Genomic DNA, 15,183 nt, shown 5'->3' with positions numbered 1-15,183 from the left:
TTTGCAAATGATTTTTGAAGTTTTTTTGCACATAATGCAAATAATAATTTATTTGTAAGTATATTTAGGTAAATAAATTGAACAATATTATTTATTGATACAGTTATATTCTGTATATATATTCTGTTATGTTCTGTATGCTTATATTCTGATAACAGGAATGTTTCGTGATGGAAAGTTTAGTATGGATTAAAGTAGTTTTGTTGATTTTGTTATTTTGTAAAATTTATTGACTAGTTTACAGTTTTATAAATGTAATATGGGTGTTATCGTATATTTAAAAATATAAAAAAAATTTATTGAAATTCTCTCGACCAATGTGTAAAAAAGTTAAATTTTTTATAAAAAAGGGATTTAAAAAAATATTTTCCATTTTTAATACTTAGTCAGTATTAATTAAAATTATTGAATTCCGCAAATACACGGATATTCAACACGTGTGATGTACTTAAGTATTTAACTTAACTGACCTCAAATACTTAATCATACTCGACGTAGTACAGCAATTTCACTTGGAATGAAGTTTGGTAAACTCAATTCCTCTTTGCAAAAGCAAATATTTAATATATGTATATTTAAATAAAATTAAATTAAGTGCCTTTAAGTGCATAAAGAGCAAAGTAGTTAATAGGCGTTGAGTATTGGATATTGGGAGGTAGCCCTTTAACGCCATCAACGCAAGATTAAACGATTAAATAAGCAATTAAATAAATATTATCGCTTTACTAAATTAAATTTTAGTTTTTTTAATTAGATTAAATTATAATAAATTTGTTTTACAAAATTTTTTAAACATTTATTTATAATATAAGTTTAGTCAATGGAAGTCGTATTTATAATTTATTTTTAGAACTTTATTTTTTTAAAAATAATTAAATAAATTTTAACAGAAAACAATTATTTTTTTTTATGTAAATGTCTTATGTCTTGTGTAAATAATTAACAATCTAATACTTAATTATTAAGTATATAATGATAAATCTTCTTTAGTTTATTTTTAAGCAAACTCAATCTATGATTTTACAAATCATCAAATCTTGTAAATAATTATCTCTATTCTCGATGATAGTCTCTGCATATTAGCAAATATATTTTCTACAAATCGTTAAGATATTATTTTGAAAATAATTACTAATTATGGAGCTTTAACAATTTTTCTAAATTATATTTTGTTTAGAGCTCTAAGGCATACATAACTATATTCCTACATAACTCTTCAACTATAAAAGTTTAAATATAGTAGAAAAGTTTATATTTGCAACTATATTCCTACTTACAGACCTTCATATCAGTCTCTACTATTCTACACTATATCTTGATTGACATACCATGTCGTTCAGTTCTCTGTAGATTTCAATGTAGCACTCGTCTTGCCTCAAATTTCAATTCGAAGTATCTTTTTAAACCATCCAAAAACTGTAAATAAATTAGTTCAAACCACTTTATTTACATAAAGGGTTATAAAACTTTTCATTGTCAAAAAAATAAATACTTTGCATTATTTCAACATCAATCATTTTTCTTCTTAAATTTTTAAGTACTCTTTTATAATCAATTAATTCCGATCGTAATGTTTTTGATAATTGAAATAGTGTGCCTATTCATTGAGACTTAAAATTTAATTAATATAATAGCAACTGAAATGTATTCAAAAGCTTTGATAAAATTTTTTATGTAGTTATAATCTTTCCGAATAAAAAGGATATGGCAATACTCGAAACAACTGTATGGTCAGCCAAAAATTAAATTAAATGAATAATGTAATATTAAAAGAATTTTTGTTGTTATAGTTCACTACTTTTCGAACCCACTACCAAATATGGAACTTATAACTTATATCAAAAATATATGGTCTCGCCCGTGCGAATCGTGGAGTAACATAAGCTTATTTATCCATATTACGCTCCTAGCTTAGGTTCTATAGATAAAATAAATAATATAAAAGCATGCAACAAATAATGCTTCCACAAACGGAATAGTATTAAAATTTAACAATTAAAAATAAAAATATAATTAATTAATTCAATTATTCTACAGTTGGTTTATGATTTTGTTTTAATATAAACACAACAAGTGAATTTGTTAATAAACTTTCACAACCAATTAGCAAAACTCCAGAAAAATGTTCGAACATAAAAGTCAAATACGGTTTTGTATCTGTTGGCTAACACAGTACGCTGACTCTGAGCTTCAAATTTGACAGGGCACAAGTTCAATCCCTATTATTTGTAGTCTCAAAAAATTATTTATAAATAATTAAATACAAGAAATAATTCCAAGATCACTGATAATAGGTATTTGGAAATACTTGAAATATCTGTATGGTCAGTCAAAAATTCAATTAATTAAAATAATATAAAATGAATTTCTGTTGCTACTGTTCAATTCATGTAATTGATCGAGTATATCTGTATCTAAGCTCTAATGCCTGCATTATTGTGTGTTAAACATCTTGTTAAATTTAATAAAACCCTTTCACGCTCGGTATGCGGGGTATAAAAATACATAAAAAAATATGGACCTGTTTTTTTGGAAAAGGCTTATGTGAATTAGTTAAAAGCTTGTAAGTCAGTTTTTATTTTTAAATTTATATAAATATATAAAATATCGGATGATATTGTAATATATGAAATTAAAAAATATAATAGGAGCATATATTTTGTAATAAGTATTAGGTATATATCAAAATAAAAAAAAATTTAATTTACAAACTTTTATTTAAAAAAATAAACCATAACTACTCTGAAAATATGGACCATTTATCATATTGTGTAAAATAATCCTGCCTTTTCAATTCAAAGGAAAAAGCACCAACGTAAGCTTGTAGAGCAATATAAGCAGAAAAAGAAACAAGAGCATCGACTTTAAAAGAATCTTTATAAAAATATTGAAAAAGTTTAATTATTATAAAACAAAAAAAAAATTTAATAACTCATGATAAGTATTCTTTATTGGAAACTTTCCCGTTACTACTACATCTTAATAACTTAACATAAGAGTAATAAATTTCACTGCCAACCACTCGTGCTTCAGTAACTTTACAGAATACTTTACTTACTTTACTTAATCTTACATTACCACTTTTACTTCTTTTATATTATAAAATATTATTTTTTTTGTTTAATTTTTTTATAATAAAATATGTATTTCCTGTTTGTATTCACGTGTCTATGTGTTCATGTGAACAATAAAATAAAGTATATGTACAAGGATGTTGGTTTAAATGCCATTTACATTTTAGCACATGCATATTATTAAAAATTGGTTTTATTGTTTTGTCAGGCATTGAGTTCCTCACAAAGTACGAGTAGCATATCATATTTGTATGAAACAATTATCCTTTATCAAGCTCGCAGGTATCTGGCAATCTTTCTCTAGAAACGGAACAAAGAGTGAATTTAACAGTCATGCTGCTGAATGCATATGTGCTTGCGTGAACTTTGAATTTATGGATGTAGGCATTTGTCCTGTGTGAATAAGTTCTCTTTCTCTATTGTCAATGCTAATGTAATTTATGGCTTTTTGGCTTATCGATTTTATTAGAACAGCAATTTATCAACAATGCAATAAGCAACAATAGCATTTTTTACTCGGTTATAGTCCATTACGTATGCGTTGTATAAATATGTGTCTGGCTTATGTAAATAGGTCTGTCGGTAATTTGTACAAATAATATAAAGTTTTTTTTACATTTTTATTAGCAGGTGTACTTATATCTCTTAATGCAGTTAATTGCTTACATTTTAATCCATTTTTCATATAATCAGTAATTTAAATAAACACTACACACAAATATTAATATTAAACTAAATAATAGAAATAATGATTTTGAATAATAAAACATGTTAACGTTAATTTTTTTTTTGGCGAATGTGACGCGTCTTATGACGAAATGAAAATGGAAGGGTTCGAACAGTAATAATCAAGTAACAATAAAAATTTTAATTAAATTTTTTAAATTGAAATTTGGTTGAACAGCTTTGATTTCAAAAAATAGATTAGATAGAATAGATAGAGACAACTACAATAATAACTTTCAATTCGTTGAACTTGTCTTTCCAAATAAATCTATAGTTTATAAGGTCGTTCTAATTTAAAAAGTATGGCAAGTTCTTTGGTTAGTGGTATTTACAAATAAAGTGTCAAAAAAAAAACTCGGAACTTGAGCATTGAAAGTTTGTGCAACCTTGGCTACTGCTGTTAGGCACGAGTTCTAAGCCTGGCACTTGCACTCCAAAAAAATTATATACAAACTATAAACTAATTAAATAAAAATTCAAATATATCCTAAAGCCACTGATGATGAGTACAACACTCGAAACAGCGTATTGTCAGCCAATTTTCAATAAATTAACAAAATTTTTGTGTTTGTTCTTTCTTTTTTTGCTATTCGAAAAACCCTCTAAATTTTAAAAATAGCTTCTTCGGTATTATAAGAAAGCGTAGCTTTTTCGGCAACACTAATAAAAACTTTAAAAATTAAAAAATCAATTTAACATTAATGAATTAAAAATATTGGTAATCGTAAGTTTTTTATTCGAATTTAAAAAAAATATTATCTGTGGAATTTATTAAAAAATTTATTTATTTATAATTTATTTTTTATTTGAGAATTATCCTTTGTCAATTAAATTTTTAATACTATGTACAGATAGACATTAATCGGACAATATTAAAGGTAATGAACTCATAATTAAGTGATTCATGACACCCAGGAGAAGCCCAATTGCGCTTACATCAAAATTAGTTAAGCTGACAAAGGAATGGCATGAGTGCGTACAGTTCACAAACAGACTTTAATTGACCTTTAGGTGAGGTTATCAATTTTGAAGTAATTTTGGTTAAAGGAGCTGTTTGGCGTCTCGTGATTGTTTCTGTATATATATTATGATTGTTGATGCGAAAATTACTTACTGAAATGTATCCATTTTTTTTAATTTTTTAATTATGAAGAGAAGCAAACAAGTTGAGATATTAAATACTTTATAAGTCTGATTCTTAAATTGATTTGAAATTTATATAATTTTAATGGAATTCACAATTTTACTTAAATGATAAGAAAATATTTCAAATGAATTTTTAGAAAATTAATCTTATTTTACTTTTTTACATAAACTCGATTGCTTTAAAAACATGCAATGACGAGTACTCTTAAAAGTTTCGCTATTAACAGACGTTCTGTTGAAATATATTAGAAACGTAATTATTACTATTATTATATAGTGAAATTGGAACATTTTATTGTTAATAACTGTGTCCCATTGAATATTAAATTGGTAGTTCATAACCATTTCAAGTTAGCTTTTAGCCATCCTAGCCTTGGTTAGTATTAGGCTTACTATATGCACATCAATCAGGATGTCCAAACATTCCATGATCCATCGCATGGTGATATAACTGTTGGAAAACAAACAATCCCACGCAGTAAGAACAGGTATTGCTTACGTTATGTGTTCTAAATATAAGTTAAAAAAATAGAAATAAATATAATATTTTATGCAATACATATATTTTAAAATCAGACCACAGGGCGTATACGCAATATTGTCATAATGTCTAAATGCACATAAATTAAATTGTGAAATGAAGATTTTTAAATTATTAATTTTTTAGTTATATTTTGTATTTACATAACTACAGTGTTACTTTATAAATTTGGATCACATTTCGAAAACTTTTAAAATTTGGTATATATAAGTAGTATATATAAAAATAATAATATATTCATTTTTTTTTTTTCAGAAAAATTATTCTAAATGAAAATACAAAATAAAATGACCACATACTCCATCAACAAAAAACATTTGAATGTTAATGAACAATACTTCACAAATACTGATTTATACAGTAGAGGACGGTAAGTTTACTTTACATTAATGTTTATTATAATTTTTCTTTTTTGATATGTTAAAGTCATTTACCAATATCTAATATTAACTTTTTGCTAATATTGTATATTTTGCTTAAACTCATTATTACTAACTCAAATACGTACAAATGGCTGTTCTAAAATTACGAAACTTGTGACAATACTAATATCCTTCAAAAAATTAAGTTCGGAGCGTGCTTCAAGTTTGGCCCTGCCACATAACTCATTACTAGATATTTATGATAAACAGCAACAACAATGCAAATCTGTAACATTGTTACCAACAAATATAAACGTAGCAGCTAGACGCCACTCATCACATTATTATCCATTATTGGAAGATACATCACAACAGCAACATAGGCAACAAACAATCTCACAACCCAATTTGCACACAGCACAAGCGATAATATCCAAAGCAACAACAATCGTCACAGAAGTCGGTGTCGGACATACTGCAACTACCAATATCACAGAGCCATCAGTGAACTTGAATTACAACAATAAGCGAACACAACTACAAGCGCATAACGTTTATACAATGGCCGCTACTGTTGTAAGTGATTAAAAGAATATCATTGGCTGCATTTGTTAACTGCACTTAATCATTGCTTTTAACATTATCACACATACACAGTTACCAAAAACAGCAACTATTTTCATGATTTAAATACTAATTGAAGCGATACATCTTAAGTGAAGTTAATTAAAATTAGTAATAATCAGTAATTTACTGATTTCCATAACACTTAATTAAAGTAATATACTACAGTGCCAATTAGTTCTTAAATCCTACTTAATTATGAAATTAATACATTTTTAATTAGTTTTATTTATTTTTATCAATTATAAAATTTTAATAATAATAAGTGTTTTTTTAAATAATAATCACTTGAATAAATAATCATTTTTTTAGTAATCATCACTTTAATTTTATTATATTTTAAACATATAAAAAATATGAAATTCACTAAAAATAATTAAAAATCAATTTTTTTCAATTGCACAATTCTTTTTTTTCGTATATAGAAATATTCATTAAATAAATATAAAGAGGTTTTTCGAAAAGTAGTGAACTATAACAACAAAAATTCATTTTATATTATTTTAATTAATTGAATTTTTAGCTGACCATATAGCTGTTTCAATTATTGCCAAATACCCATCATCAGTGGTCTTGGAAATATTTCTTGTATTTAATTATTTGTAAATAAGTTTTTGAGACTATCAGTACCAGGAATCGAAATCGTGCCCTGCCAAATTTAAAGCTCAGAGTCAGTGCACCCTAACCAATTGACCCAAAGCCTTACTTGAATTTAATTAATTAATTATATTTTATTTTTAATTGTTAAATTTCATTACTATTCTGTTTGTAGAGGCATTATTTGTTGCATGATTTATGTATTTATTTTTATTTTGTAAATATAAGTTGTAATTTAACGTCAAATTTTTTAGGCGGAAGTGACTATTTTATTTAATAGAAACTAACTAACAAAAATTTTATATTATTTTAATTAATTGAATTTTGTGCTGACTTTTCGCAAATTATATATCTTATATAATTTGCAACATTTAATAATAAAATTTTGTAAAAATATGATACTGATAGTAAGTGAAAAAATCGTTTCATTAAGTAATTGTCCAAACATTTAGTTTACGTATGTGAGTAGCTATACTCAAATCTCAATCACTCTGAATGAAACTTAGTATAATAATAGCTGGAAACCAAATACGAAAAAAACGGTGAATGAGGGCAACTCATGCAATTTTGTCATGGTACTAATTAACATGCTATATTGTCTTTATGAAAGAGCATTTTTTCGTCTTTTTTTCATCAAATACTCCAATAGTATTCGCTATTAATTCTAGGTTTTTCAAGGTAATCGATGAATAAAATATTTTGCACACTTAACTGACTACCGATTTACCTCTTGAGTGTAGCAATGTTTCTGTGTTTCATCCATTGTCACATATTGCATGAAATAATCCATTTCATTGCACTAAAACAGTACATAGGTATAGTGCTCTTCACCATTGATGCGTTGTTTTTTTTTATGTTAAATTTTTTGTAAAAGTGGTATCTATATCTAGTACTCATTTCATGTCATCGAATGCTCATGTATTCGAATATTTATATTGCCCCCTGGCATCTATAACAGTCAGCTTACTCTTCGAATTTCACTTAACAGCCATTTCAAAGATTTTTTTGTTGCTTCGTGTTAACCATCTATCGGTATCAGAGCAGTCATCTATAAACTTTGCAAATAGTTGATTTCGACAAAGCAAAGGCATCATCATACATACATTTTAAGGCATTGTTGAATTGAACAGTATTTTCTTCCATTAAAAATCAGTATATCACCAGCACACGTTTTCAAACTATTCCAGTGTTTTTAAAATTGCAAAAGTACTGAAATACTGACTTTTCAAAAATCTTAAGGATTTGTAAATATTGGAACCATTTTTATATCACTCTAAGCATTTAATGAGTGACTGTCAAGCATTGTTCCCAAGAACTGTAAGTACTTCATATAAATCTAAGGATCTGGTTTGAATAGAAAACTACTACGGCCATGTGCGAGTTCGAGTAAATTGATAATAAATTGAGGGAAATAGTAAATTATGTCGGTATGGCAGCGAATGTTGGTATTTACCTGAATTTCGAATAGGTTAAATTAGATAAAAATTAGGTACATTAGGTGTTACCATTGTGAAACTTTTATAAGATGTTTAAACTAAAAATAACTAAAAATAATAAATCAATGCAATAAATCAATATTTACATAAGTGCAGTGCAAAAATCCCTAGGAAATTTCAATTCACTTTACCTCAATTTACTCGAACTCGCACACGGACTATATGTATAGATTGTGGGATTGAGTTTAGATAAAGTTACAGCTTTATAAGCCAGTTTGTTTTGGTGTTATCGAATATAGATCATATGTGGGTCTACAGATCGAAGTTATCCTATGTGGTTCTGTCAGTTCAGATCGTATATTGAGTTGGAAAACATTTATTAAAAAAACGTTAATAAACTTACAATGTTTGATAGAACTAAAGTTAGTTTCTAAAAGGAACGAGCAATTTCTTCTTCTTAGCCTTCTATTATCAAGATAAGCCTATTTTCTTTATGCAAAAAAGCGTCACATAATAAGATTTTATTAATTATCAATTTTTATTACTTTGGTCTTTTCAAAAATTAATTCATTTCTGATGCACTCTAGACTTGTCAAACGATTTTTGATTTAAAGTTAATAATTATTCTAAATAAAATTGAAATTTGAATAATTTCTATTATTGTTGATTGGCACTTTTTTAAACAAATATTGTATAATAATATTATATAATATAACAAAATTCTATTTAGTTTACTTCATTTTTAATATAACTGCTTTAATGTAAAATTAGTATGTGTTTTTTCGTAGATTAAAAACTAGATTTAAATAAAGTTATAAACAGAACTAATATTGAAATCCTGAAATTTTTTAACTCAATACATAAATTAAACTTTAATCACTTTTACATGTCACAAAATTAAATTAATTAATAATTAAGTGAACAGGAAATATTTTGCAGGGAATAACATACATATATATTTGATATCATTTAAATATGAATGATTTTATATGTACTTTTTGATTTACAGGTAAATAACGAGGAAAATAAATATATTGGAAACACGACTGTTTCCGCATCATTTGTAACCCCTGTCCCAGAAACACCTCCACCACCAATACCAAAGCGCACTTTTCGTGGTAAAAGTGCATGGGATGCTACTGGCTCGCCAGCAATAGCTACCAAACAATCAACTAAGATTATAGAGCCAAATAATTTAGGTACGGCATTCGTCTATCCACAACAATCAAAATATCAACTACAACAAACAAATTGCTACAGCAATATAAGTAACAACGAAACGATTTTCGTTAATATTGCTTCAGGTCCACTGTTTTCGGATAGTGCTGGCAGCTTGGATGGTGGTGAAATATCGGATGATGATCACATGAGTTTGGAAAATTCGGTATTTGACGAGTCCTTAACATCTACACCAGTTAAAATAGCTTCAAATAATAAGCCTCAAAACGCTATTTTTGGTGCCAAGACATTAGCAGCACTTACGAATGACTTGAGTAACGCTGCAAAAAGATCAAATCGTTCGTCGAGCAGCACAGTAGATTCTACTACAACTTCATCTGGTTATGGTTCGCATAGCGAACGTTTTGCATCTACTTCAACATCAGCAGATTTTCGCAGTCGCTACTCTTCAGTAGATACACAATCTTCACTGGATAGTTGTCTCACTGAAAAGACGAACGATTCACCTTTATCAAAAGATTCATTTAAAATGGAACGCGTAACGCAAAATGATTTAGGACCTCATGATTATAATAATCTCAACAATAATGAAATAATTAAAAATACACAAACCAGCGCAACAACTAATAATAATACACTTGGAAATCAAACAATTCCAAATGATGGAATACAAAAGTTACCTACAGTTCCAATGCGTAAGCATTATACTATACCTACAAAAATCCCTCCACCGACTTCAAAACAAAATCTTATGCTGAACAGTTCACAACAATCATTACAAAATAGTACTGGCAGTCTTTGTGGAAGCAGCAATGGTAGTAAGGCACCCTCAACTGTCTCTGCATCTACATCAACTTCATCTACTGCATCAGCTGGATCATCAAATGGTTCATCCATGTCTGTGACTTCAGCAACAGCTTCATTAACAGCGGTGTCTCCTCAAACTCACAATGCACCAGTCCAACAACAACAACAGAAACGTCCAGTACCACCAATACCTCCAAGCCGTACTCTAACATCAAGTTCCATTGAAAGTACAAATGGTATATCAGAAGCCATAAAACCACCTTTAACTAAACGTAATAATGTTAATAAAAACAGACCACCACCAATTGTGTACCCAAAACTACACCAGCGGCAAGATTCTAATTTGTCAAGTGATTTTTCGGTGATCTCTAGTCCAGGATTCAATACAAATATTTTGGAGACACCATTATTGCAGAATTCAGCACGCATTAATAAAAGTAGTAGTGGTGCACAAACGCGACAGGACCCAAACGAACAATTCAACATGAGTACTTCTCGTTATGGGTTTAATAGTATGGTACCTCCACCACGTAATAAACTAAATTATCGGCAAGACTCAACAATATCTAGTGATAGCTTCAGTCAGACATCTAGTCCCGGCTATAATACAAAAATCATGGAAGCCCCCTTGTTGCCATCTTTATCAGCCAAGCGGTTATGTAGTGGTAAGATAAAAAAATTATAGAAAATGTTTATTATTCAATATGTTACAAAAAAAATTGGATTGAACCATTTTGAACAGTTAATTTAAAAGTTTTTCTAACAGTATTAATAGATGTCACTATAAATTTTCTGGTGGTCAAAATAATATTGAAACTAAATTCTGTATTCTATCAAAAGTGTTATCATTCTCATGTGTTTTACTAAATGAATATTTTTATTATATTTTCTAAACTTTTACTTTATTAAAATTATTATTTTCAGTGCCAGCACCAATAGTCTGCAAACAAAGAATTCAAAATGAAACTATTGAAGAAAATGAACTCGTATTACCCATCTCACCACTTACAAAGTGTAGTAACGCTCCTACCAGCATGCAAACTATTGTACGTTTTCAAAATGGAGCACCCAATACCATACCACTTCAGCATGGAGTAAGCATTTTATTATTTGTTCTATTGTTGAGTTATATTTTAACAAATATATCAAATACTTTAGATAATCCATCGACGTAAAAGTTCTAATCCTTACATCACAAATGGGCGTCTCAAATTCCGACTTTTTCAAATTTTGGTCAACGCCCTTGCATTATTAGCTATTGCGGGTGGCTTAGCTGCTTATTTCAATGCATATCCAACAATAAAATTTGTTAACAAAACAATCATTAATACAATTCACGTTGAAGAAGTTTCCAGCTTTGGCAAAAATCCAGCTCCAGGCACATGTTTACCTATTATAGTCAAGTTTTGTCAAGGACCCCAAATACCATATAATTATACAGTGTTCCCAAATTATATTGGACACTTTGGCCAGCTGGAGACTCAAGTTGTAAGCGTAAGACTTATATCTAAGTTTTTTGTACTCATGAGTTTAATTTTTATAGGATCTTGATCCATATGAAGCACTGGTAGATGTTCGTTGCTACGAATTGGTTTCGTTATATCTTTGTACGCTTTTTGTACCTAAATGTGGCTCTACTGGTGCTACAGTACCTCCATGTAAAACACTTTGCACTGAAACCATGCGTCGTTGTGGCTTCTTTTTTGACGTTTTCAGCTTGAGTTTACCGGAATATTTGAATTGCAAGTTATTTAAGGATTTTGAAAGCCCTGACGATTGTGTTGGTCTCGATCAAGTAAGAGACGTTATGGTTGCCTCAACGAATCCAAAATGTGATGGATTTCAGTGTGACCAGAATCGCTGCATACCAAAAGATTATGTATGCGATGGTCATTTGGACTGTATGGATCACTCGGATGAAGCAAAATGTGAACGCTGTGGAGAAAATGAAATCTATTGTGGTGACGGTCATTGTATGAGTTCTGAAGATATATGCAATGGTGTCATTGATTGTCCGTTTGGACAAGATGAACGTAATTGCCGTAAGTTATTAATTAACTTCACTTATATTCACTTATAAATAATTATTCACTCCATTTTTATATGTATGCATATGTATAATTATTTTTAGTACGCTTAAGTGAACGAAATGGTGATTTGGGAAAAGGTGTTTTGGAAATTTATCGAATAAAGAAGGAGTCATGGACACCGGCTTGCGTTAAGAATTGGGATCGAGCTGTGTCTCCCTCAGTTGTTTGTTCTATGCTTGGCTATAGTGCAGTTAATGCCACAAGTGTGGTAACTCAAAAAACATATCGACCCCTATTGACTTCAGTTAATGTTTCCACTAATATTTGGAAAATGTATGCAAAGAAACGATCTAATTTAATGCAAGAATTTTCTAATTGCAAACCTGAAGAAGACTATCCAATAGCTGAACTAACATGTACAAATTTTGGTAAGTCCATATTGTAAAATATTATGAAACAAGATCTTTAGTTCAGGATCTTTCACCACAGTGTGTTTAAAAGCGATAAGTACTTAAGATTTGAAATTTATAAATATTTGCACCTATTCTGTATTCTGTCTTATATTTTTACTTGATAAAAATCTTAATCATTTATCAATATGTTTTTGATAAATTTATCAAGTTCATAAAATAGGTGGATTAGTTTATTTTTGTTGAATAGGTATTTTTTTTTTTGATTATTGAAATACTCTCTTTTCTTTCAATTTTAGAATGTGGTAAAGTGAAACGTGAAAAACATAAACCTCAACGTCGTATAATAGGTGGCTCCTTATCTAACCCTGGATCATGGCCGTTTTTAGCTGCTATATTAGGTGGTCCTGAAAAAATATTTTACTGTGCAGGTGTGCTAATATCAGATCAATGGGTGTTAACTGCATCGCACTGCATTGGAAAGTAAGTTGTAAAAATAACAATTATTGTGTTTTAAAATACTAAATGTATATATTCTCTACTCCCAATTAGTCACACTATAATCGACTTAGAAGATTGGACAATACAACTTGGTGTAACACGTCGGAATTCCTTTACATATTCTGGTCAAAAAGTTAAAGTTAGAACAGTAATACCCCATCCGCAATATAACACAGCAATTGCACATGACAACGATATTGCGCTTTTTCAGGTAATTTCTTTGCAACTTAAAGTTTGTCTAAAGATATCTAAGATATATGTCTAAGATATATGAGTAATATCTAAGTTGACTTTCCGGATTTAAATTAATTTTTTAGCTCGCAACAAGAGTCGCATTTCATGAACATTTACTGCCGGTTTGTTTACCACCGCCAGGGTTGAAACAACTAAAACCTGGTCAATTATGCACAGTTATAGGTTGGGGGAAACGGGAGGATAAGGATCGTAAGTATAGATTTATAAAAATTTACTACCCATTCAAACACTTTTTGTTGTATTACTCAGCTAAATCCACATATGAGCCTATAATTAATGAAGTAGAAGTGCCAATTATTAAACGACAACAATGTGATGAATGGCTTGACAATCTTACAGTTTCTGATGGAATGATTTGTGCCGGTTACGAAGAAGGTGGTAAAGATGCTTGTCAGGTAAAAAATTGTTTATACTTATAAAATGCTTTACATATGTATAAACTATTCAGACGTGCTCGACAACTTCGTTAAAGTGATGCAATTTTATGTATATTTGGTTTAGCGAAATATAGCGTTGCTGAGTTTTCGAGATATCAGGTCTGATCAAGTCTTCGGTGTTCAGTAAAGCAATAACTGATTGTTATTTCACAAAAACACAATACAAAGCATTTTATGCTTTGTATATGTAATCGCTTAACTGATTACATAGTTATCGCATTATATCTGAATACCATTTATGTATTTATATGATTTGATATAACATAAAAGTATATGTTTGCTGTTTTTTTTTGTTTTTCAGGGTGATTCAGGTGGTCCATTACTTTGTCCATATCCAGGAGAAAAAGATCGTTGGTTTGTTGGTGGTATAGTTTCTTGGGGTATAATGTGTGCACATCCGAAATTACCAGGAGTTTATGCAAATGTTATAAAATATTTACCATGGATACAGGAACAAATGCAAAAACATACAAAACCCATAACGGAGGATAGAATATCTAAATACGATGTACATCCAGGTGGACCAGATATTTTATCTAATATATCCGTCGGTCCTGTACGTAACAAAAAACCATACAACAATAATAGAAATCGTAGCCCAGCTGATATTGAATATTACGAAAGCTTTGAAAAATCTTAAAAAAACTATATAAAGAACATATAATAACTATATAATTTAAAGGTAAACCCATCCATTAAATATGAAAATAAATATGAAATAAAATAAAATAAAAATTTTACATATATAACAAGTTAGTGGTATTGTTGTATTTTGTAGTTTATATACATATAGATATATAGATATTTATGTATGTCGCAAGAGACAATAAAAAATTATAGTGAAACTCTAGTAAAATAACTAATTAAATGAATATTATCATATCTAATAACAGTGACATTGTTCACAATCCTATTTATACTTATATGTATAGAAACGTTTCTGCTCCTTGAGCTAAACAGCCCTTATAGTATTTCTTAGAGGTACATAGTATGTACGTATGTATATTCTGTTTTTTTTATTTTATAATATTTTCAATACAATACATATAGTTTTAGTA

General features: G+C 28.7%; 1 protein-coding gene across 2 annotated transcripts; it reads left to right on the top strand.

The window, feature by feature from the left end:
- Nucleotides 1–5,746: 5,746 nt before the first annotated feature.
- On the top strand, nucleotides 5,747–14,807 carry LOC119683609. Of its 2 annotated transcripts, XM_038097390.1 has the most exons (12): nucleotides 5,747–5,857; nucleotides 6,056–6,425; nucleotides 9,516–11,157; nucleotides 11,417–11,586; nucleotides 11,651–11,980; nucleotides 12,036–12,534; nucleotides 12,624–12,950; nucleotides 13,232–13,415; nucleotides 13,485–13,644; nucleotides 13,751–13,877; nucleotides 13,938–14,083; nucleotides 14,427–14,807. In XM_038097390.1, the coding sequence occupies exons 1-12, from the start codon at nucleotides 5,757–5,759 to the stop codon at nucleotides 14,763–14,765; spliced, it is 4,395 nt and encodes a 1,464-aa protein (XP_037953318.1). In that variant the 5' UTR covers nucleotides 5,747–5,756; the 3' UTR covers nucleotides 14,766–14,807. The 2 variants fall into 2 exon arrangements, with proteins under 2 accessions (XP_037953318.1, XP_037953316.1); XM_038097388.1 differs by having other exon boundaries at nucleotides 13,751–14,083.
- The last annotated feature ends 376 nt before the right edge of the window (nucleotides 14,808–15,183 follow it).

The sequence above is a fragment of the Teleopsis dalmanni genome, chromosome 2 (genome assembly GCF_002237135.1).
Source record: "Teleopsis dalmanni isolate 2A chromosome 2, ASM223713v2, whole genome shotgun sequence".
Lineage (NCBI taxonomy): Eukaryota > Metazoa > Arthropoda > Insecta > Diptera > Diopsidae > Teleopsis > Teleopsis dalmanni.
The sequence above is the reverse complement of the archived record's forward strand: the minus strand, read 5'-3'. Positions and strand labels throughout refer to the sequence as shown.